This window comes from Aphelocoma coerulescens, assembly GCF_041296385.1.
Source record: "Aphelocoma coerulescens isolate FSJ_1873_10779 chromosome Z unlocalized genomic scaffold, UR_Acoe_1.0 ChrZ, whole genome shotgun sequence".
Classification (NCBI taxonomy): Eukaryota; Metazoa; Chordata; class Aves; order Passeriformes; family Corvidae; genus Aphelocoma; species Aphelocoma coerulescens.
The window spans coordinates 66,080,321-66,102,820 of NW_027184085.1; the positions used below are offsets into that span (position 1 = coordinate 66,080,321).

Consider the following 22,500-nt stretch of genomic DNA (forward strand, 5'->3'; position numbering starts at 1 on the left):
ACTTACATATATCTGGATCTTTACTCTTCTTTGTTTTGTTACTAAGACTTATCTCAAATCTATTAATATCAGATGAAAGATCACTAGGAGAAAAGACAGAAAGCCTCAATTAATACGGTATCTGGCTGGCATTTGAGCTTTTCCTAATTTCATTTCAATTCCGAATTATCATTATCAGCAAAGACAGGTGCCTACAGAAAATTCTGCCCATGCAGAATTTGTCTGAAAGGCTGCTGCTGTATAAACACATATACAGTGTTTTTTTAAATACTGTAAAACAATACACAGTGTTAAAAATCTTAAATGCAATACAAATTAAAAGTGAAATTCACTAATTCAAGAAAATGAAGACTTACTCAAAGACAAATTCTTCAGACCACACCGGGTTCTGTCCTTCCCTGATGTGTGTTTTTGCTACCTGGACACTGTTCAGGTAGATGTTACAATATGGATTTGTAAAATGCTTTACTGGGAGCGTATGAGCTTCTTCTACATGCAAAATGAGACTGCTGACCTGAAAAAAAACCCCCACAATTTATTTTTTGTTGCTAAAATACAAAGCACATGAATAAATTATTTTTTATCCTCTGTGCAGAGGCTTAATGTTAATATGTGAATACTGAATACAAACTAACAACTCCTTATTAGAAGGGCAAAGAACAAAGGTATTGGAACATTTTAAGAAGTACAAGCAACAAAATAAAAGTAACTCAATTACTGAAAACAAATACCCAGACCCATGTTTTTAAGGCATTTTGGCTTTTTATTTTAAAATAATTTTTGAGGCATTAGGATTTGCAAATTACAACTTTTCCAGACACAGAAAATTTTACTAAGATGGAAGACTGGCACTTTGAGTAAGAGCTATGAACAATTCCAAATACAGTGGTTTATTGTTTGGTGCTTTCCTAACAGATTAGGTAAAATTCTCTTGTGCAACACAATACATTGTGTTCTTTTATGTAGATAAACACTGTCTTTGCTTTTTGAAGAAAAGAATTCCCATTTTGCTTTGCTTTTGCACCCTGAAGCTCCCAACCGCACCTGCCACTTTATCTGTAAATTCACCTAATTTAGTTCACTTATTCAGAAGTATCCAAACTTCTTTAATGTTCACAACCAAACTGGTTGTGGTTTATTCCTTTTTATTCACCCTTTTATTCCTTTCTCTACTGCTTGTGACAACTACATTCAACGTTCCTAAGATTAAATCATATCAGGAATTGTTGAAGTATTTCCCTGTTATTCTCCAGTCATTACAGACATAGCAATTTAAGACTGACTGTTCTCTATCTCTTAAGAAATTCTGGCATATATGGCGCTTTCAAGAGACCAAGAGAAATTAAGACACAGGCATGGTTCAGCATGTATTTGTTACATAGAATGAATATCATCAGTTAAACAGTATGTACTTATATGTAAATAAAATGTAAATAATGAGTATGTACATGTCATATAAATTTTTATAAAATTTTTGTTTATGTGTCATACAAACTTTTAAAGTTTCCCATGCAAGGTGTATTTAAAAAGCTGCTGACTTCTTTAGACTTTTATTCAGGATTTGCTAGTATTCAAAGGAAAATTCTAAGATTTATGAATAACATTTTGCACAGAGGAGACAAAATACTCCTCCACATGCACCTCCAACCCCACAATCAGCTTCACCTGACGCAGACGTTTATTTGATGTTCCTGGACTGGTTTTCCTTAAACTGCAAAACATCTGCAGAGCTTTCATCCAGTCCTAAGAGAGAAGGATGCAGAAGAATGTAATGAAACCAAGTCAGATACAGCTTCTTGCAGTGGAACAGACGTATATACAAAAAGTATCTGAATTTCCACTTTAGCTTGGCAAAACCTAAGTTTTCTGTAATTCCACAGTACGAATGTTTGAATATTAAAGCAAATTTATTATCTTTACTAAGCAAAACCTCATTAAGGATTTGCAAATCTGAACCATTTTCTCTTTTAGAATTATCAAGCATTACTAATGGATATACAGCGTGACCTTTGCCAATTTTCCAGTGTAGTGATACTGCAAGAAATTACAAATTGTATATAAAATTAAGAAAAATTTGTTTGCTTCTGAGAAAACTGCATTTAACAAGCCAAACTGGTCTGATTATTCTCCCTAGTACTCTCATATGGAAGTCATAACATTGTGTACACTTCAAACAAAAACTGAACAATTAACAGAGAAACACAGAGCATATATCCAACATTCTCCAGCTTGTCTTTGGAAGGTGGAAGATGTATTATAGCCTCACTCTCTAGTTACTGTCTCCCAACCATTAAATCCTGTATATTTCTTGCAAAGCACAAAATTTAGGTTTTGACCAACAGACTCCTCTTCAGTCTGAATCTCAAAGATCTTACATCTACTCTTAAAGTACAATTTAATAATGTCATTAAAACCCCCACAACACTGCTTCAATTGTTCTTCACAGTATCTTCCACATTTTAAAGAAACAGGAATATGTACTGCATCTATTCTCAGCTAGATCACTTTGTGAGTTAGGCTTCAACTTTCAAACCCTTCCAAGAAAAAGCTTTCAGCTACACCCCACAAAGTTTCTATTTTTCTATTAAATGTTATAGAGCAAAGAAAGCTGAGCTTTCTCAAAAGAGAAATATCTGTAAATTTTTCTGCGCCGAAGCCATATTATAAAGAAACCTGAAACAACTGTGTTCTGTATAAATGGAGTGAACAGCTTTGTTAAGCAGTTTCAAAACGAAAAGCAAATTATACCAATGTTCAGGAAACAAAACAGGATATTCTATCTTCTACACATTCTTAATTCTTTTACTTTTTAGAACACAAAAGGTTTTACAGATATGACAAAAATTAATAAAGGAGCATGGAATTTAATTTATATATTCTCAATTACAATATAGCACACTCCTTCTCAAAGACAGTACACTGACAATTGTATGACAAATGCCATTACATCATTCTTGGTGATCTCTGCAAATTTAACAAATTTGCATTAATTTAACAAGAAAATCTGTGCTTTCCTTTATACACAGCACAGAAGAAATACTATATTTATACAGCCTTCATGCTCTGGTGAATACAGTCTGTTATGAGTGCTCTAAAAATCTTTCATTCCATTCAAATAACATCAAATGCAAAGCTGAATTTCTAACACAATATACACATCACAGCTGTGGACTTAGAGAGCTTAAAACTCAATAAACAACAACACTCTGTCATTTTAGATATAACCTGCTGATAAATTATTTCTCCAAAGTAGGCTTTTATCCCACAATTCTTAATCAGTGAACATAACTGTTAAGAGAGCTAGTAACTAAAAGATACCATATAAACCCAGAAAACCTTACACTATGCATCATCAGGGCCAAAGACTATGCATGACTACCAGTTTATATACAGGACAAAGAACAGGAAAAGGCAGTTCAATGCACTCTGGTCACTGGGCACACATACATGCATTAGCATTTTATTTATTTCACTCTGAAGTAAAACTCTCATTTACTATGCTGTGTTTTACAACATGGAAAATACATGTAAATTTTTCTTCTGAATTGAACAATGTCAAAAAATATGTATGTTGTCCAGAAACAGAGAATAGAAAATAATGTAAGTGCTGCCCATGGGACTTGACTGGAATTTGTCAAAACTGAAGCCCTTAAGAGCATGCAATACAGGTGCTGGATTTTCAAAACCAACCTTTCCCCTCCGAGATCTGCTACTAGTCCATTTTAACACCTGCTTATATAACCACTAAATATTTGTGATACATTTGCTTCCTGTTTCAGAAGGGCAACATCATTGAACAACATAAGACAAAAGTTACTTTTTTTTACACTTAGCAAAATAAAGTTCTCACCTGTGCTTGTTCTGGAGTTTCACCTGCAAAGTAAAAGATGTAATGCTCTTCACTAAAGTGCTGAACTACTATCTGAAAACAGTTTGGCCTTAAAAAAAACAAAACAAAACAAAACAAAACAAAAAAAAATTAAGTTTAATTAATCTTCACATATTAATGAACACCTTTCACTTGATCTGTGCCAAAACAAAGTTTACACTGAACTAATAGATTTCTGCTGTTTGTCTGTAAGGTGCACTGAATAATTGCATCAATTTTTGTTCATCAACACGTTACCATCACACATGGAAAGAGGAAGAACTCCAACAATATTTCTCAGGTCCTTCAAAAACTGAATTTTGTTTTTGAATGTATTGTGTCACTTTAAGAAAACTACACTTCAGTACATGCAGCCTGCTTCAGAATATTGACACGTTTTTAGAATGGTGTGTACTGAACAGGCATGTACACTGGCTTACAGTCATGGCAAAAAACCAGCCATCTGAAAAAAACCTGTCAACAATGATTATCCTAGAGAGTTTAAAAGCAGCATTAAAGTTCAGCATTAGTTCACAACCAGTTAATCATACATTAAGGATTTTTCTTTCAGGAAACAGTATTAACCTAAGGAATACCCTATGCAAATGTGTCCCACAGCGCTCATGACCAGTGAAATGTGTACTGGATCATCCAGGAAACATTCAAGGATGTGACACAAACCTCTACAACCTTAAATGTTGTAGAAGTATAGACTTCACTGAGGAAAGGGCAGAAGCAGGTTTTTATCAGCTACTTGAACTGCAGGAGGAAGTCTGTCTCAGCTGCAGTTCCTCACTAACAGTTTCCTAAGTTGCTGCAACCATGCACATCCTCCTACACACCTGTAAGTACCACCTAGCACCCAACCATGCTCCAACCCACAACGCAGGGTTTCTTAAAAGCTGTTTAAAAGAAAAAAACAGAATGTTTCTTGATTACAATATACACCAAAGCTTCCTGCCTAGTTGTCAACTACATAGGGAACATTTCAGTAATTTTTCTTATAACCTTTATCTGGTATGTTCCAGTAGTTAGATGTTGGGCTGGGTTTTTTTTAAATTATTATAAAGACTTTAAAAACCCCCAAACAGACAGAACAAAGCATCAGTCTTTGCAGTCCAAGAAATGCCACTAATTTTAAACATTTGTTTAAATGGTTTTTCATGAAGTAACTAGAAGTCAACTACGTATAACTTTTGAATAAATATTAAGATCCTTAGGATAGCCAGAATTTTTATCATTTACTATATAAGTAAATGTAGTTATATAGTATAAAACACTATAATACAGGCCAGTGGAGTTGTTTTTGTAACTACCAATGAAAAAACAAACAAACTCTCTTGTTAATTACTAGTGGTATCTTAAGAGAGTTCCGATTCTCAACTTTCTTGCTGATAATCACATCCCTTGTGGCCAGCATATTTTGAATATCAAAATATTACAGTAAATAAGATTTGACGCGTAAGTAACTCTGAATATAGTAACTGTGCAAAAACAATCTCTGAGGATGTTACTTACATGAACTGGTATGCTACAAAGTACTTGTTTTTAAGCAGAAAAGCACCTACAGATTTCTAACCAAGTTAGCTTTCAAATACCTATCAAAATAATGTAGAACTTTTAGAACTTGCTAAAATTCTTTATCTTATTAACTCTTGGTGCAATAGGATTAAAAAAAGCCAATGTCCTACCTGCCAAACAAACTGTCATGTACTCCATAGACAGAACACACACTAAGGTCTATTAGTCCTTTGGGTTTTGTGGCTCGTTTTTCACTTTCAAAATAAATAAGCTGGGCGTCATTTCCCTCTAATATAAAGTACAAGTTTTTCCATCTCTTTCCTTTACCTGTACAAGAGTCAAGCAAAAGGTTACAATACTGTCTAAAACAACATGTAATTTTTGTAAATTAAGAAAACAGAAGAGGGCAGTAAAGTTTTTGTCAAATTCCGATGAGAAGAACAATGTACAGATAATCACACTTGAGTTATAACATCAGTGTACTCATTCAATTTTATAGCATATGTGACTAAAACCAGACCCTCTTCACAGATGCAGGTAGAGTTGCACAAGGTTCTTCAAACATATTCAGTGCTCTCAACAGCATTAAGCAAGTGCATATGAGCTGCCTGAACAGTGAGCTCCTCTCAGTCTTATACCTGTTATCTACACAGATTGCAAATAATGGAAGTGTGAAACCCATTCATTAGATTTTTTAAAGAAATGGACTCCTGACATTAGGAAGTTACTCCTAAACTCTGACCTATGTTTAACAGATTTCATTACAATACCTTAAAACAGTCTGAAGAACAGAAATGGAAATATTTTATATACAAACTCAAATCAGAATCAACCCCCAAGCACAACCACATGTAAGAATTTGGCCAGTTCCACTTGCTGCAGAGAAAGGTTCTTTGAATTACAATGGATTATGAACATTCTGCAACAAATTAATGCTTAAATCAGAGTACCATTTAAAAAATTTCAGCCTTTATTGTATACTTTAATCATCATAAATCCACTGGGGCCTCAATAAACTAGTAGCAACATTGTTTTAAAAATACAAGTGTAACATTTATTTATTACAGTATGACTCTTAGATGGAAGACTGATTTTATTGCATTTATTCCATACACACTGTGCACCTCTCTACAAGAGAGTACTCCAATTTGCACATTTAATGTATCTCTTAGCCTGATTTTTCCAATTCATTCTCATTTCATTCCTTACTCTATGACATCTCTCTATACCTCTCAGAATAAGCCTTCTCAACAGATGAGATGCTTCCCTTGTTCTGTTCAGAAGGTATAGTCCGGGGTGGTTTAGGGTTTTTTAATATCTCTTGTATTAGGCTGTATGTAAACTCATACCTTCTTTCTTGCATTTGGTCACTATCCAGATTACCACCTGTAACTTATCCTTCTTGTCATTTGCAGAAATTTTGTTACTGGTATCATTTTTCTGCCTTCATTAATGCTGATTTTTTTCAAAAAGTAGAAATGTAACACTTGGCAAGGGACTAGCTTCCTCAAAACCTCAAAGACGTGCTCAATGGCAATTCTTCAGGGTTATATTGAAGGTTACACTGAAACAAGTCAAGCTGTCAGCTTTTAATGTGCTTACTGTATGTTATGCTGTGTCAGTGTTAGAACCCTAAGAAGTGACTATATCCTTTGCATGGCACTATGCATTTTAAATTTAAGATTGAAAACATACAACCTGATTTCCAATAACAAAATTAAATAGCTGTGCTCTGCAGTGAATGTACAGATTTACAGTATTCTAGCTCTCTCAAACCTCTTATCAGCTAGAACTCAGTGAGTTCCAAATTAAGTACAGACACTTTATGAAAATATATTTCATTTCATGATTTTGAATGCTACCTTTGACAAGGATGCCTACTTTTTGTGCTGTGCTGATTTTTTCAGAACAACTGCAAACCAAAATTTTCATACTGCACTTAATTTCATGTATCACATTGTTCTATTCATCTACTACTTAAGGAAAGAGATCTTTCATATGCCTTACACACTTTCTGCAACCTTCTGCCCACTTCAATTTTGTTCTTTCTAGTACCACTAAACTCACTAAGTTCAGCTAGGAGGTGCTGATCTCCGCTCTCTACTGACCAACAACAGGGCACAAGGAAATGGAATGAAATTGAATCAGGGAAAGTTCGGATTAGACCTTAGGAAAAAGTTCTTCACTGAGGAGGTGGCTGGTCCTTGGAACAAGGTACGCAAGGAAATGCTCACAGCCTGTCAGGGTTTAAGAGGCATCTAGATGATGCTCACAGCCATGTGGTCTAGCTTTCAGTAGACCTGCAAGGAGCATGATCTTTTTGAGTTCCTTCCAGTTTAAGATACTGTATGATTCTGTGATCCTTATGTGCTTTTTTTATTCCTTTAACTAAAATAGAGGCAAAAAATAACTCACTTTTTTTCAGAAGATAACCTTTTTTGACAATATTTTTATAAAAAGCATCCTTTGTTTTCCGACGAATTGTATTGTAGATTTCTTTTCCGTCCACTGTATCATTAAGCACTTGTTCTTGGTGCTAGAAACATGTAAGAAAAACATACTTTAAGCTCAGAAATTGTCATTAAAGAACGCAACCTATGAAGTTGCAATTAGGATCATCTTATTGAAAATGCTACCAAGTCACTACTATTGTTCTCTCGTGCATTTTACTAAAGCACTCATTTTTCATACTATACACTTGCTAGAAATGCACTGTAACTCTTTCCATATTTCCAAAATGGAAAGAAAATAAGTTTTCAATACAGACCAACTTCTAAGCTGTCTTTTTCATGTAAAACTAAAAATACACGATCTTTCACTGTGATTTCTGTTACAATTTATGCCAGTCTTTAAAGATTTACCTAGCTTCTAACTGTCTTCTACCAAAGCTCATGGGCCTGAGAAATCATGGATAAACTCTGAAGCAACAAAAATGTTGCAGATCATAATTAAAACCAACTCAAAGTGGCACTATCCCTCACTAATCTCATTAGAACTCACATGTTGTAATTGAGCAGAATTCAAGACAACAGAAGCAAGCAGAAACAGAAAAAGGACAAATTCACACAAAAAATGGTAGGATCAAGAAATGCAAGTAATAAATATTGCCAAAGCCCAAGGTAGGTCTGACTTTACTATGGAATCTGATCAGCAAAGTTCTTTAGCCATAAAAAAACAAAGAAAAGCAAGACTGTTAAGAAATAAGGACATCGCTGAGATGAAAAGAGACACAGTTCTTATATAATAGCCTACATTTCTTCCTGTGAATATATCTACAAGAATTATGATTTTGATCAAAACAACCAAAGCAAGATGAAAAATATTTGGTAATACTAACAGGAATTACAGGACCTACAGTGGAAGGTATATCCAGATGATATGAAATTACCACGTCTGTAATATTACGTAATTATCTGTCAAGATAAAGTTTGTAACATAATTACACAAGGAGTAGTGCACAAAAGAAGAGATCTAGTGACAAATATTTTAAAGTAAGTATCATATTAGACACAGGAATTCAATCAGATTGACCCTAAAAGGATGCAAAACTTCTCAATTTTTTTCCCCCCTCAAAAACAGAGCATGGTGGTATGTGGAAGGGAGGTAACACAAAGCTGAACATTAACTGCACCTCTGACCATTAAATTTTTAAATAAAGTCCCAAGTGTATCTGGCTAGGTTAAAAGAATCCGAAGTACTCTCATATGGAAAATTAGTCAGTGCAGAGTTTCTTAATACAGAAACTCTACGTTTCACATATGTGAAAAGCTAAAATGAAGACTTACTGCCATGATTAAAGAGGAATAATGGTGCACAAAGGAAGTTACTAATGAAGTTTTCCAAGGAGCAGTCTCAGAAGTCCTATTTGCTTTCTGTCCCAATCACATTACTGAGCACAAGTTAACAGCAGCAAACAATGGGGAAGCACCAAGGACACAACACAATTAGCAGTACAGGAAAGATACAATACCAAGTGCAAAACATAAGTTACACCTGTTGATACTTACAGAAGATGAGACATGAACAGATGAGTCACTCACTGGAGGACTGGGCTGTGGTAAGTTGGCTATGCCAACATATGAGTCTCACAAGGATGGACTTAACTACTTCTGTCATGGCAGCCCTTAAGGTGCTGTGTTTCGATTTTGTGACTGAAACAATACCAGTGTTCTGGCTCTTGTTGATCAGTACCCTGCATAGCCTCAAGACCTTCTCCATTTCCCACTATGCCCCCCTCCTCAGTGAGGTGGCTTGGTGGACAAGATCCTGGGAGCAAAGACAGCCAGGACAGATGATGGCACTTGATCACAGGGATATCCCTGGTCATGTAATATCACGATCAGCAATATGCCTGTTTGCACAGAGAGATCTCAGAGAGCAGGTGGGCATCACTGTGCTTGTGGGAAGTGTTGAGTGATGCCTTTGCATCACCATCACCCCTTCCTTTGCTTATAAAACAGTACTTATCTCAACCCAGGAGGTTTTTTTGGTTTTGCCCCATTCCACAGGAACAGGGAGTGAGCAAACAAAGGTGCGGGTCCTTAGCAGCTCACCAGGGTCAACCCACCACAGAAAATTACATGTATGTTCATTAAGTGCTTACCAGAGAGAAAGGGAATTATGCATAACATGGCACTACTCTGAATTGTTCTAGTACATGTTCAAGAAAGGTGAGTTCACACAAACTGGTAGCAGCAAGGCAGCTAGGAAAACATTACAAAGAGACAGGATCAGCTTTCGTGTGCTTAGCTTGGTAAATAGAGGAAATGCTCTCATATTAATATGAAAGATCTCACAAGGAGGTAGGAATTGACTGCAACTCTCTTTAGGGAGGACAGGGACAGCAAATTTCTCATTTCCATTGAAACAGGAAGGCTTGGGAACAGAAAAGGAATAAAATAGGTACATAAATTTTATAACTAGCTATAAGGTCATGAAAAGCTAAATGATGTGGTGTGCTTAATTACTGGTGATCTCTTACAATCAACTTCTGCTATGGGGCAAGTGCACTCCAGAACAAGTGCTGCAATCCTAGCCCTGCAATCATCCCTGACGCTTTTCTGTGTGTACAAGTTTCCTGTGACAGGAGAAAAACCCAAGACATAGAAGGGAGAAGGGCAGACTGGTTCCCCTTAAAATGAGACTAAATCAAAGTATGGTGAGCTAAGGGCACAGAGCAGAGGTTGAACATCTCACAGGACAGACAGAACTTACCATACCTTCTGTTGGCTACAAGCCAGTCTTTGGTAAATGTATGTATTTGAGGATAAAACAAACAGACAAGCTGAAAACATTGAAACTGTTGATGACTGACTACTGGAGATGATGCTCTTTAACTACCACTGGTATCTCTGCTGTAATTCATTTCATAAATTGACTTGATAATGATTCAGTCTGTGACTTCAACATCAAAGGCTCATAGATGAAAGCCTACCTGCATTGGAACAGGATCTTTTAAGTAATATCCTTCAACAATCTGTTCTTTTCTGTAGTGCTCAATGACGTCAGCAATACTGTTCCAGTAAGAAAAAGAAGATTGAAATGTTAAACACATTAATTTTTCCTGTTTGAGAATCTGCTTTTCCATAAAACCACAGAAAAGTTTCCCACAAATTTTTAATAAAATCAAGTGTTAATCATCATAATCTTATTTGCAGCAATGACAATTTACTAATATTACTAAAGTCAAGAAAGTTCACAAAACTGTATTCAGAATGTACTAATTCTAAATTCTGCAAAATATTTTAATGACTTGCTTAAAATGTCAAACAAGGACACTGCACTTTCCACATTCAAGCAGTACATGTGCATTACCTGCTTTCCAACGAGGCTGAAAATTGTTATTTCATTGGCAATAATTTTCCAAGTAAGTCCTAGAGTAATTAGCTAAGTGGAATGGGACATACCCTGAGTGAAGTGCAATCTTTCTAGGAGGACAGGAATAGAAAACAGAAAAGGTTTGTAGCAGAGCTTAGACAGATTATGACTGACCATCACTGAGCTATCCTTTTAAATACTTATGTCAGTAGCACTCCTCTACAGGGAAGCATTCATTCAAATCACCAGATTCAGATTGCAATTGTACTTGGAAGCTCAGGAGAGAAGTAGTGAGAGATACAAGCTGAAATTCAAGGCATTTAAGTTGCTGTAATTTATTTTTGCAGCTACTGAAATTTACACTGTAACAAAGAACAGCAACAGAAGCATCAACAGAAATTGATCACTTACATGCAAAATATCAACCTAGAAAAAGAGCTAAATAATTGAGATAAAAATATACTGAGTGTGTCTTCTCAGTTCACGCATACTCAGCTAGCTGTGTGTGCAAAAATATGAATAAGGCATGTGTTCAACACAGAACAATAGCTGATACTGTAAAAATCTCAAAAACTTCTAAATAAAGCCATATCAAGGCATCTTGGTTGGCTTTTCTATCTCATTCTGAAGCTATGAACTAGTGCAAACTTGGTAAAATGACCTTCCCACAAGTATTTTTATTTTTCAGGTATGTAAAATGAGATTAATTTTTCTTTCAGTTTTAATGAAATAAAGTAATTAATTTCAATTTTTACTGAGATGCTGTCTGCATATGCTCTTTTCTGCTTAAGAATTTCAACTGTGTCACACTACAGAAAGCAATGACTCAGTCATTATATTTCACATGTTGAATAGCTAACTACCAACATTTTGTAAAACAGCATTGTATAATTTTTCTCACTCATTGACCTTCAATGCACCCTCTGCTTCCTTGATTAGGAATTACATCAGGAGTTCCTCAATGTAAGGAGCAGGTGCCTGCAAAATTTATGCATTTTATAATATGGGCTGAAGAATAAACTCAGTTGTATTTAAAACTCCTTTCGAGTAACATATAGACCAGCACTCCATGCCTTTATGAAGCACCTAAGGGCTACACTCCTCATTACATGTTTGAGCTTCCAGCAAATTTACCAACCTGATACTGAATGTGAGCTTAAGAGTATAGTGGTAATTCTCCCAAACATGCAACAAAATAGATTTTCTTTCATACTGAGGAAGATCTCTGCAAACTAGGTACCAAAATATTAAAAAACTTTCTTAAAGCACTTTGTCATAATTTATTGCTGCTTAACTTTACAATCTTGTTTTCTGTTCAGCTGCATAGAATCTCTTTCAGATAAATGTAATCTACACCCCAAGTGAAGCACTGTATTATAAAATAATCTGAAACAGTAACAGTGGAATAACTTTCTGAAAATATACTATTTAATGCTACAAAACCATTTGAGACTAATCAGAGTTCTGCTAACTTGCTGATTAATTTGACATTACCAAGTGTGGGGGGCTCCTGGCCTATCATTCTCCTAATAAGCCATATAACTAGAAATGGGCATTTACCTTCATGAAAGGCTGACACTGCAGCTAGCCTGGTTTTCAGTGAGGATGGTGGGAGGCCAGACGGATTAATGAAGAAGCTGTTCAAGTAGCCTGGGTGTGGCATGGGCATAGCTTCATAAGGGTCCAATTGTTTCGCCTCAAAGCATCATGCGAGTGAAGTCATATGAAAAAGTCCACTGAACTTAGTGAGGAGACCTTTACATTTTCTCAAACACAACAGCTGCTGAATCTCTACCCACTCAGAAGCCAAGCTGGAGTGACAGAAATTACCTACTGGGGTAAGAATGCCCTGATTCTAGGTGAGCAGGACTGGAAAAACTATGATTTTTTTCAAGGCAGGCAATGATCTCTGTTTAAGGAGGGAAGTGTGTTTTCACTACTGAAAAGTCTTCCAGCTACAACAACTCTAAAAGAAATACTCTCAAAGATGGTGGTGTACTGATAGTTTCTCCCACAAAAGGGGAAACACCTCATTATTTCTCTTCCCTTTTGTACTGTATTTTTGCACCAATGGCAAAAGAAATGCATCTTAAGTTTGTTCACTCTAAATGAACTCATCTGTATTTCTGTTCCAAGTATTATGCACATATTTCAATGCAATTTAGTAACTTTTTCCAACAATGAAGGTGTTTTTCCCCTTTCTTCTAAATACCCATTTTTATTATTTGAAAACTCTATGATTGTCTCAGATAAAATTAGCATTTTTGTTTTCCCCTTTTCAAACAGACAATAATACATGGAGAAGCTTCCAAGCTGTTTCAAACAGAGTATTCTCTTAATTACTGACCCTCAAGTTATGGAACCACAATTTACAGAGTGAAGCAACTGGTTTGCAGAAGAACCACAAATACTTCAAGAGAAACAAATTACACTTGGGTTATTTAAGCTGTAAGAATTTGTTCAGTTAGAAGCAACTACTAAGGAAATTAGGGAAAATATTTAGTATACAGAAAACTACAGTCTTAAAATCGTAGTAGTAAATAATAATCAGGAGCAAGTTATACATGCCTAAAATATACACAATGTTTTTTGACACCAAAACTTACCTATTATAGTATCTGCCTCCCATCATAAACTGATTGTTTGATGTTGGACATATTTTAAAACGCTGAATATTTTCACTGGTCCGGAAATAAAGTGAATAATCCCCAGGGGTATTATCTGAAGGCCTCACAAGAAAACTGCACACCTGACCAACTGAAAAGACATCATAATAGTGTTATTTTTCTTAGTGATATACGTAAACCCTTACTAAATCTATTTCTACACAAACTAGGAAGAACTCCACACTTGAAGAAATACAAACCCTATAAAGGTAAATTCCAGCAGTGATCTCAAACTAGAAGAACTAGTACTAAACCACCAAAATTAACAAAAAATGGTTCAGCTGTAGCCTGCAACCTAGCCACATCTTTGCCGTTCTTTAAAACGGCATACAAAAAAAAGTTTGCTAACATTTTCAAAAAAACACAATCTCTGTTCCAGTGTTTAAAGTAGGCTATTAAACAAAATGGGTCAGAGCAATATTTTCATTTAAAGAAATATTTGCTTTATGAAAGTGAAATAATTGATTCCATATATAATAATTTTTAAATTAATTAAACCAAAAGTTATTAAATTAACTTTACTTGAGAACATACTTAGTACTGACAGCCATGACAGTTTTCTTCCAATGTAGTATCCTACTGAAGTAGCAACCAGAGGGGCTAGAGAATCTACAACAATCATATATGTTCAGACATAAAAGGAAGTTTTGCCACAGTTTAATATTAATAGGATCACTTTGTGCCATTTCACTATCACTGTATTTCACATCAGAAATACAAATACATGTACCTGTCATCAGCAAATTGTAAGCTTCTTGTTTGGAGATCTTCCCATGGAACCATCTTAACAAAGATGAAGAGAAAAATTAGAAAGCAAGACTACCAGCTCTCTTTTTTTGATTGTGGTGACATCCAAGGCTCTGGGACCTATGAATTAATCTTTATTTTAAAAGATCCAACATATATATAGATCAGACAATCAATGACTATGCTGCTTAATGATTCTGTTCTACCAACAGTATGAAAAAACTAACACTAATAGATATATAAATAAATTACTTTCAGTAAAAATATCCAACATTTGGAGCTGATGTTCAAATACAACTGTGTTTAGATGGATATGAATCGCCCAAAAAGTAGATAATTTCATAGGCATTATTTGAAGTCATACAGCAATGTACTAGAATCATGAAATCTGAAGCTCAAACAAGAAGTTAAACATGTAGAGAAAACCTCAAACTCAAATTTGCCAGAGCTGTGGTAACAAAACCTAGCTTTGTGAGATTAATGAAAGCAGACTGCTTTGATCTGACACCTTTGTAGTTTCCCAGAGTCCTGTGTCAGAGCAGTATCCCACAAAAGTTCACAGCCTCTGCCTAGTCAGCCTGATACTTACCACTATTCAGAAAAGCCTAATATATTACAACTTAATAATTTGTATTTAAAGGAAAGCTAAAGATATGGTGCTTTTGTTTATCAGAAAAGACCCCAATTTCTAACTTTCTTTCTATACTACCTTCAGATCTTAATTTATGGATTCCTCTGAAAGGCAAACAACCACTGAAAGACAGAATCAAAGCTCCAAACATATCTTACAAACTACTGTGGAAATATAAAAATAAAAAAATCCACATTTGAAGATATCCATACTGCCAAATTGACTAGCAGAACACAGTAAGCCAAACAGGCCAATGAAATGCCTCCTTCTGCCACTGGCCTCTTAGAAAGTGGGAAACAGCAAAAAACCAGCAAGCACCAATATGACAAACAAATGAGGACATCAGATTTAGTCATCAAGCCACTAGACATTTTTTAGAACTATCTGCTACTCATCTTCACTTGTGAAAGTAATCTATAAACAGACTGACATATCAACACAGTGTTGATTCTAACATTTTTAAAATGTTAACGTATTTAAGCAAATAGAATGAAACTTACAGACTGTGACTTTTTCTTCAAACTTTAAAGTGTTACTGTTGGGGTTTTAGGAGTTCTCCTTTTGGTTTTTTTCCCCCATACATGACAGGGAGACAGTAACGACTGATACTTAAGAGAGACAAAAGACACGAGAGACAAAAGACATGGCCACAGCTCAGGGGAGGAGTCCAGCTGGCTACCCTCTCTTTTACCTGGACGTTTCTCGTGTAAGGCAGAGATGCCGCAAGATCTGGACTGGGGAAAAGGGGTTCAGTGGAGCCCCTAGCTCTCTGGTGCTCTGGGCATTTGGAGGAGAGAGAGGCTGCAGTCACTGTGGGGAGAATTCATCACCACTGCAGGGTTCTGGCTTCTGCTTTCTTCTATCATGAGTGGAGCTCTGCTCGTGGGAGCGGCCGTTGCACTGGAAGCTTGTTAACACCCTACCTTCACTAAAAAAGGGACTTTTCACCATCTGCTCAGGTGCCTCAAGGGGAAATTCCCAGGATACTGGGCCCACTTTTCCCTGCCCTGCTGGGAGCCAGCCACCACTGCCCCATCCCGCCATTTTTTAGCCACTGCTCTGAGCCTTCGCTACACTGCGGCTCTTCACCCCCTGCCTGCCGAGATATCCTGGGGTTCCTTCCCACTGCAGCTGTGGAGTCTACCACCCGGGATTTTGTGCCCATTCCTGCTGTTCCAGTTGGCTGCTCCTCAGAGTCCTGCTGGGGGCACCAGGATCGGCTGTCCAGAGGATTTGTGAAGCAAGCCTTTCTTCCATCCCTTCCCGTCTAGGCCAAGCTGCCATTACCGTGTGCTCCCCAACTCGCTCCGGAGCGCCCCCTGCAGGCGCGGGGGGACCATCGCACCTGCCCTGCTCACCGGGAGCCGCCAGCGCCCCTGCCGGCTGTGAGCGGAACTGCACCCGAGGGGAAAGGGCCTGACAGCCGAGAAGGCTCTCACTTGGTTTCTGTTTGTTGTTACTGCCATACTCATTGTTATATATACTAGTAAAGAACTGTGACTCCGTTTTCTCATCTCTTCACCTGAAAGCCCCTTAATTTCAGAATTATAATAATTCAGAAGGAAGGGGGTTACATTTTCCATTCCAAGGGAGGCTCCTGCCTTCCTTAGCAGACACCTGTCTTTCAAACCAAGACAGTTATTATAAAAATCACAGAACTGTAGGATCACAGAACCCTTTGGGTCAAAAAATACCTTTAAGATCAAGTCCAATCCTTAACCTAGCACTGCCAAGTCCATCACTAAACCATGTCCCCAAGCGTCACATATACACACCTTCTGAATCCCTCCAGGGGATAGTAATTCTACAACTGCCCTGATCAGCCTGTTCCAAGGCTTGACAACCCTTTCTGCAAAGGATTTTCCCTCATATCCAATCTAATCCTCCTCCCTTGGTGCAACTTGAGTGAGTGTCCTCTTGTCCCATCACTTGTTACCTGGGAGAAGAGACCTCTTCTGGCTACAATCTCCTTTCAGGCATCTGTAGAGAGTGATGAGATTGTCCCTGAGCCTCCTTTTCTCCAGGCTGAGCCCCACCAGCTCCCTCAGGTGTTTCTCATCAGACTTGCGCTCCAGACCCTTCCCCAGCTCCATTTCCCTTCTCTGCATTCACTGCCGCACCTCAGTATCTTTCGTGCTGTGAGGAGCCCAGAACTGAACCTACAACTCAAGGTGTGGCCTCACCAGTCCTGAGTACAGGTCACTGCCCTCGTCCTGCTGACCACACTGCTGCTGACGAAAGCCAGGATGACACTGGTCTTCTTGGCCCCCAAGGCCCACACTGGTTCATGTTCAGCCATTGCTGACTAGCACCCCAGGTCCTTTCTGCTGAGCAGCTTTCCAGCCACTGCCCCAGCCTGGAGCACTGCAGGGGTTGTTGTGAACCAAGCGCAGGAACCATCACTTGTCCTTGTGGAATCTCATACCATCGGCCTCACTCAGCCTCCCCAGATCTCTCTGCAGAGCACCCTACCCTCTGGCAGATCAACACTCCCAGCCATGAGGCAAACACAGGCACTTTCTAATAGTGCTTTGTTACAATCAAGGCAACTGTGTTCAAGAAATACTCTATGGTGCATATTTTGGCTGAAAGTGATCATACACGGCCTCATCTAAGATTTTAGCACTGCAATACCCATTAGCAAGAGACATACCTTACAGGACTTTTTCATGTTAATTACCACTGCATCTGCAGCAGCTACTATATAAAAAAGTATTGAGATTAAAAAATAAATCTCTTTGGTCACTTTTCCAAAAACTTAGAAATAGTAGTAGTGGAAGTAGTAGTAGTAGTAGTGGAAGTTTACGAACAGTTATGATTGCTTTTAAACAACAAAACAAAAATCCTTACATTTTGCCTTCATGGGGATCTTCTTCTCTTCCCTAGGAGAAAATTAACATATCAAGTGAATGACAACAGTACAACTCAATTTCAAAAAGAAAAGCCATAAGTTAAGACCTTCTGTAGAAAAAAATTACATTTAGAAGTCTGAGGCATTTTTTAACCAAAGGGCTTACTGTGGCTCTATGAAAACTTTTCTTCTTCTTCATTCATTAGGTTAAAATGCAGCAAAAATATGCTATTTCTGATGATTACTTCTGTCATGATCTAAGTTCTTTAGAAGTGGTAACTTCCTAAAATCTCAACTTTCCTAAGGTTAAATTACCACTGACCTATCAGTCTATAGATCAATAGTCTAGTACTGCCATTTCAATTTAGCTATTCACATCCTGACACAGGTCTATGAAAAGCATCTCAAGTAACATTGCTATTAGCAAAACATATGTACTGTGTAAGACGGTATTATTAAAAAATCTATTTTTTTCCTTTTTTTCCTCTCACCAATAAATTTTGAACCCAAATTTCATCCTTGAATAAAGAGAAAGACCTACCACAATGCAAAATTACATTCTGTTGAGTTAGTGAACATTTCATGGCAATTGCAAGAAAGAAATGCAATTTAATGATTCTTCACCAGGACAGTTGATTTTAGCGAAGTGCCTAGTAAATTTACAGCACCGTTTATTCGTACTTCACTTTAGACAACACATGAATAAGCATTTTTTTGATAATGCATTAGGCTTAAAGGTTTGTTTTAGTATTTTAAAACTAGTAGATCAAATTACTAGGTTTAGAAAAGTACATAATTAGAAAACAAGCAATTAAATATCACTAGTTTTTGTTCAATAATATTTTATCAAAAAATCCCGTTCATTTAAGAAATTTGAATAAAAAACTACTTACCACTTCTTCTACCAGGTCTTCCACAATAAGACCTTGTTCATCTGTCCGTAGGTTTGTAACCCACATCCAGCCATCTTCCAATTCGTTATGGACAATAAACATGTCTCCTTTAAGGAAACTGAAGAGGGTTACAGTAAGATTTAAATCAGACATATGATCATAATATAAAGATTAATAAACACAATGAATTCTTGAGTATATTTACCATAAAATATTTGGGAAAACCTATTTGTGAAAAATGCAGGAATTGATATTCCAAGCACATGTGTATTTTTCCTCACAGTTAAGGATATACAAGTTTTTATACTTCTGAATTACATCTATTATCTAACACATACTTCAGTGCTGTCAACTTCAAAGTGTGCTGATGTATAAAACAAAAATAACACAGCAATACTAAAATACCGTAATATTGTTCTTTTATCAAGAGAGATCAAATATGAAATAGAAGTAAAATAACCCTTAGTAGGCTATAAGAAAATAATATTCCTTTCATTGAAAGATTATCTTGCATAATGTAAGTTGTTTGATGCCATGAAGATTTTTTGCCTTTTCTTTTATACCCCTGTTATACCTTTTTTACAACTTCTGTATTCTTAGTGCTTTTTCCCTACATTCTTGGACTTGTTTGTCAAGCTAGAGACTTGAACATTTTAGAAGCTTCATAGTTAGGGATCAGTGTGCCCCAGACCCCAAGGTCCTCTCCAGAACACATTCTGTAAACTGAGATAGAACCATCCAGGGGAAGACTCGGGAGGAGGGCTCACTTGAGCCTCTCGTTGGGGAATTTTTGATAGATATGCTAATTAGTAAAACCCAAAACGTTATACCAGATCTTTTGGAGGGGTCCATTGTGGTGTGCATGTCAGTGCATTTGACCTGGACATGTGCACCTAAGGATCCTTAAAATAAATACCAAGATTAAATCCCTTTTCCCCTTCTAACCGTGTTTGGCTCTTGATTTTAAGACCAGGAAAAGGCATCAGCTGAATACCTATTCATTATGTTCTCACATCTGTAGACAAGTGATACAAAGAGAATACAGAGCAGTTACCAGAGATGCAATGCAGTTAGGTACAGGAAAAGCATAAGAAGCATTAACATTCAGAATCAGAGAATCACAGAATCAATTAAGTTGGAAAAGACCTCTGAGATTATTGAGCCTATGACCAAATACCACATGTCAGCCAGACAACAGCACTAAGTGCGACATCCAGTCTTTCCTTAAACACCTTCAGAGACAGTAATTCCACCACCTCCATGGGCAGCACTTCAATGTCTAATCACCCTGTCTGTGAAAAATTTCCCCCTAATGTCCAACCTAAAGCTGCCCTTGAGTCTTAAGGAGAATTTAAGATTATGTCCTCTCATCCTGCCACTGGTTGTCTGGCAGAAGAGACTGGACCTTACCTGGCTACATGCTTCCTTCAGGGAGTTGTAGTGAGCAATGAAATCTCCCTTGACACTCCTTTTCTCCAGGCTGAGGCCCCACAGCTCCCTCAGCCACTCCTAATAGGGCTTGTACTCCAGACACTTTAGCAGTTCCATTACCCTTCTCTGGACACAGACCAGAACCTTGATGGCTTTCCTGAACTGAGTGGCCCAGAAGTGGACATAGTACACAAGGTGTGGCCTCACCAGTGTTGAGTACAGGGGAAGAATCACTTTCTTAGTCCTATTGGCTACACTACTGCTCATCCAAGCCAGGATCCCATTGACTCTCTTGGCTACCTGGGCACAGCTGGCTCATCTTCAGCTGCTGCTGACCAGCACCCCCAGGTCCTTTTCCATTGGGCAGCTTTCTAGCCACTCTTCGTCCAGTCTGTAGCTCTGCAGAGGGTTACTGTGGCCAAAGTGCAGGACCCAGCATCTGGTCTAAGGGAGTTTTCATTCCTGGTAGACTAGTGTAAGTTACTCCTTAAACGTTAAGGGCACAAACTCAGGTCATATGAAAACCTTTCACTCCAGCACAGAATTTTCAATGATGTTTCATGATGCATCAGGTTTCAGCAAAAACAATAAAGCACTGAAGCTCATTAACTACTATTTCCATTCAAAATTTCATAGCAAATGTCTATGGTGTGGCTCTCATCTGAAGTAGGCTAACAGAAAAAACAAAAAGCAACAAACCACTATTGAAAACGAGGAATAAATTCAACGGCTATTCAACTTTAACAGGTGACAGACAACAAGAGCACCCTCCATCACTGTATGGTTACTGCATGGAAGACAAGCTGAAATTAACTCAGTAACACTTCAAACTTGCTCAATATTAACTATTATATTAAAATTCTAAGTCAAGATTCTCTGAAAAACACAACATCTTCAAGAGCATATTAATTCAATCTAGAACAAACTGAGAACTTTGGTCTCAGCTATGCCATGAACAGAACTATTTTAGCCATGTAGACCTCAAAACCTCAGCTCTATCCTAAGAGGAAGAAAAAGTTTAATTGCTTACTTTACTTTATGATAGCAAAACAACAAAATGCTATTTCCTCTTAAGCTGATAGGTACAACAAGGCACGTAAAGGACTCAATTCTTTTTTTATTCTTACACATAGTAGGAAGCTTTAGTTGCAATGTACCATTAGTGACCCCCTTCCCAGTCCAACCCTTACTAAAACACATAATTACAGAAACAAATATCCTCCTATCATCCTTTAAAGAATCAGACTAGACTGTGAGTCTTGGAATAAATTTCCACCCAAATGAGGATATAAAGCTCTAATATCTTTCTCTACATTTTAGGATAATAGTCCTAAACCTAAGAAAATTCCCAATTCATCTGGTATATTACAGCAACTTACAAAACCTGTCTCATTACAGAGATAAGAAATCATCACAAATCACTTTTAAATCCTCCTAACTTTTTATCTGGAAACAAAAACTATCTCAAGAAAGCAGTATCAATTCCAAGTCACCAGAAAATGGTCTTCTATTGAAAGACTCGCTTCTTCCATTCTTGAATTTTTAAGTAGTCAAGGCTCATTTTCTTTATTAATCTGAATTGTTTCCCTTAGCTATACATCTACTAATAGTTTTGTTGCAGTTCATGAAAAAAGCCTAGCTCATTTCCTTCACACACTCAGATAAGGCATTTCCATATAGGATTCTTTGACACATAAATTTTTCCTTTGGGTAAAAATCTAGGGCTTTATAAAACATACTTCAAAATTATAACATTACTAATTTTAATTCTATGTACCTAATGTACCTTCCCTTACAATTAATACAAACAACTATAATAAGAACAAAAGGTCTTATTTCCAACAGAAGAACAGAGAGGTATCACCCTTTAATCTAACTGTGTCAAGTTTAAGATGCAACTGGAAGGTATTTGCATATGTACACCTACTTAAATTATCACTATTTATAAATACTCTTGAGAATTTCACAGCTACTACCGTCATTCAAACATACCTTATTTCATCAGTTTCTGGCACTTTGGTGTAAGGCAGAATTGCTCGAACTCTCCTTCTGTCTTCCACAGGCTACAGTTTAAA

General features: G+C 37.0%; 1 protein-coding gene across 1 annotated transcript in view; it reads right to left on the bottom strand.

Moving 5' to 3' along the window:
- The window catches only part of RASA1 (RAS p21 protein activator 1), a 58,070-nt gene that overhangs the window by 15,224 nt on the left and 20,346 nt on the right, over window positions 1–22,500 (bottom strand). Inside the window, exons 4-15 of the mRNA XM_069002155.1 lie at window positions 22,418–22,488; window positions 18,995–19,112; window positions 18,101–18,132; window positions 14,603–14,655; window positions 13,813–13,963; window positions 10,824–10,902; window positions 7,805–7,925; window positions 5,560–5,716; window positions 3,851–3,938; window positions 1,666–1,743; window positions 357–514; window positions 7–83 (exon numbers count right to left, since the gene is read on the bottom strand). Coding sequence (XP_068858256.1) covers window positions 7–83; window positions 357–514; window positions 1,666–1,743; window positions 3,851–3,938; window positions 5,560–5,716; window positions 7,805–7,925; window positions 10,824–10,902; window positions 13,813–13,963; window positions 14,603–14,655; window positions 18,101–18,132; window positions 18,995–19,112; window positions 22,418–22,488 — 1,183 coding nt within the window. The remainder of the gene's footprint in view (window positions 1–6; window positions 84–356; window positions 515–1,665; window positions 1,744–3,850; window positions 3,939–5,559; window positions 5,717–7,804; window positions 7,926–10,823; window positions 10,903–13,812; window positions 13,964–14,602; window positions 14,656–18,100; window positions 18,133–18,994; window positions 19,113–22,417; window positions 22,489–22,500) is intronic.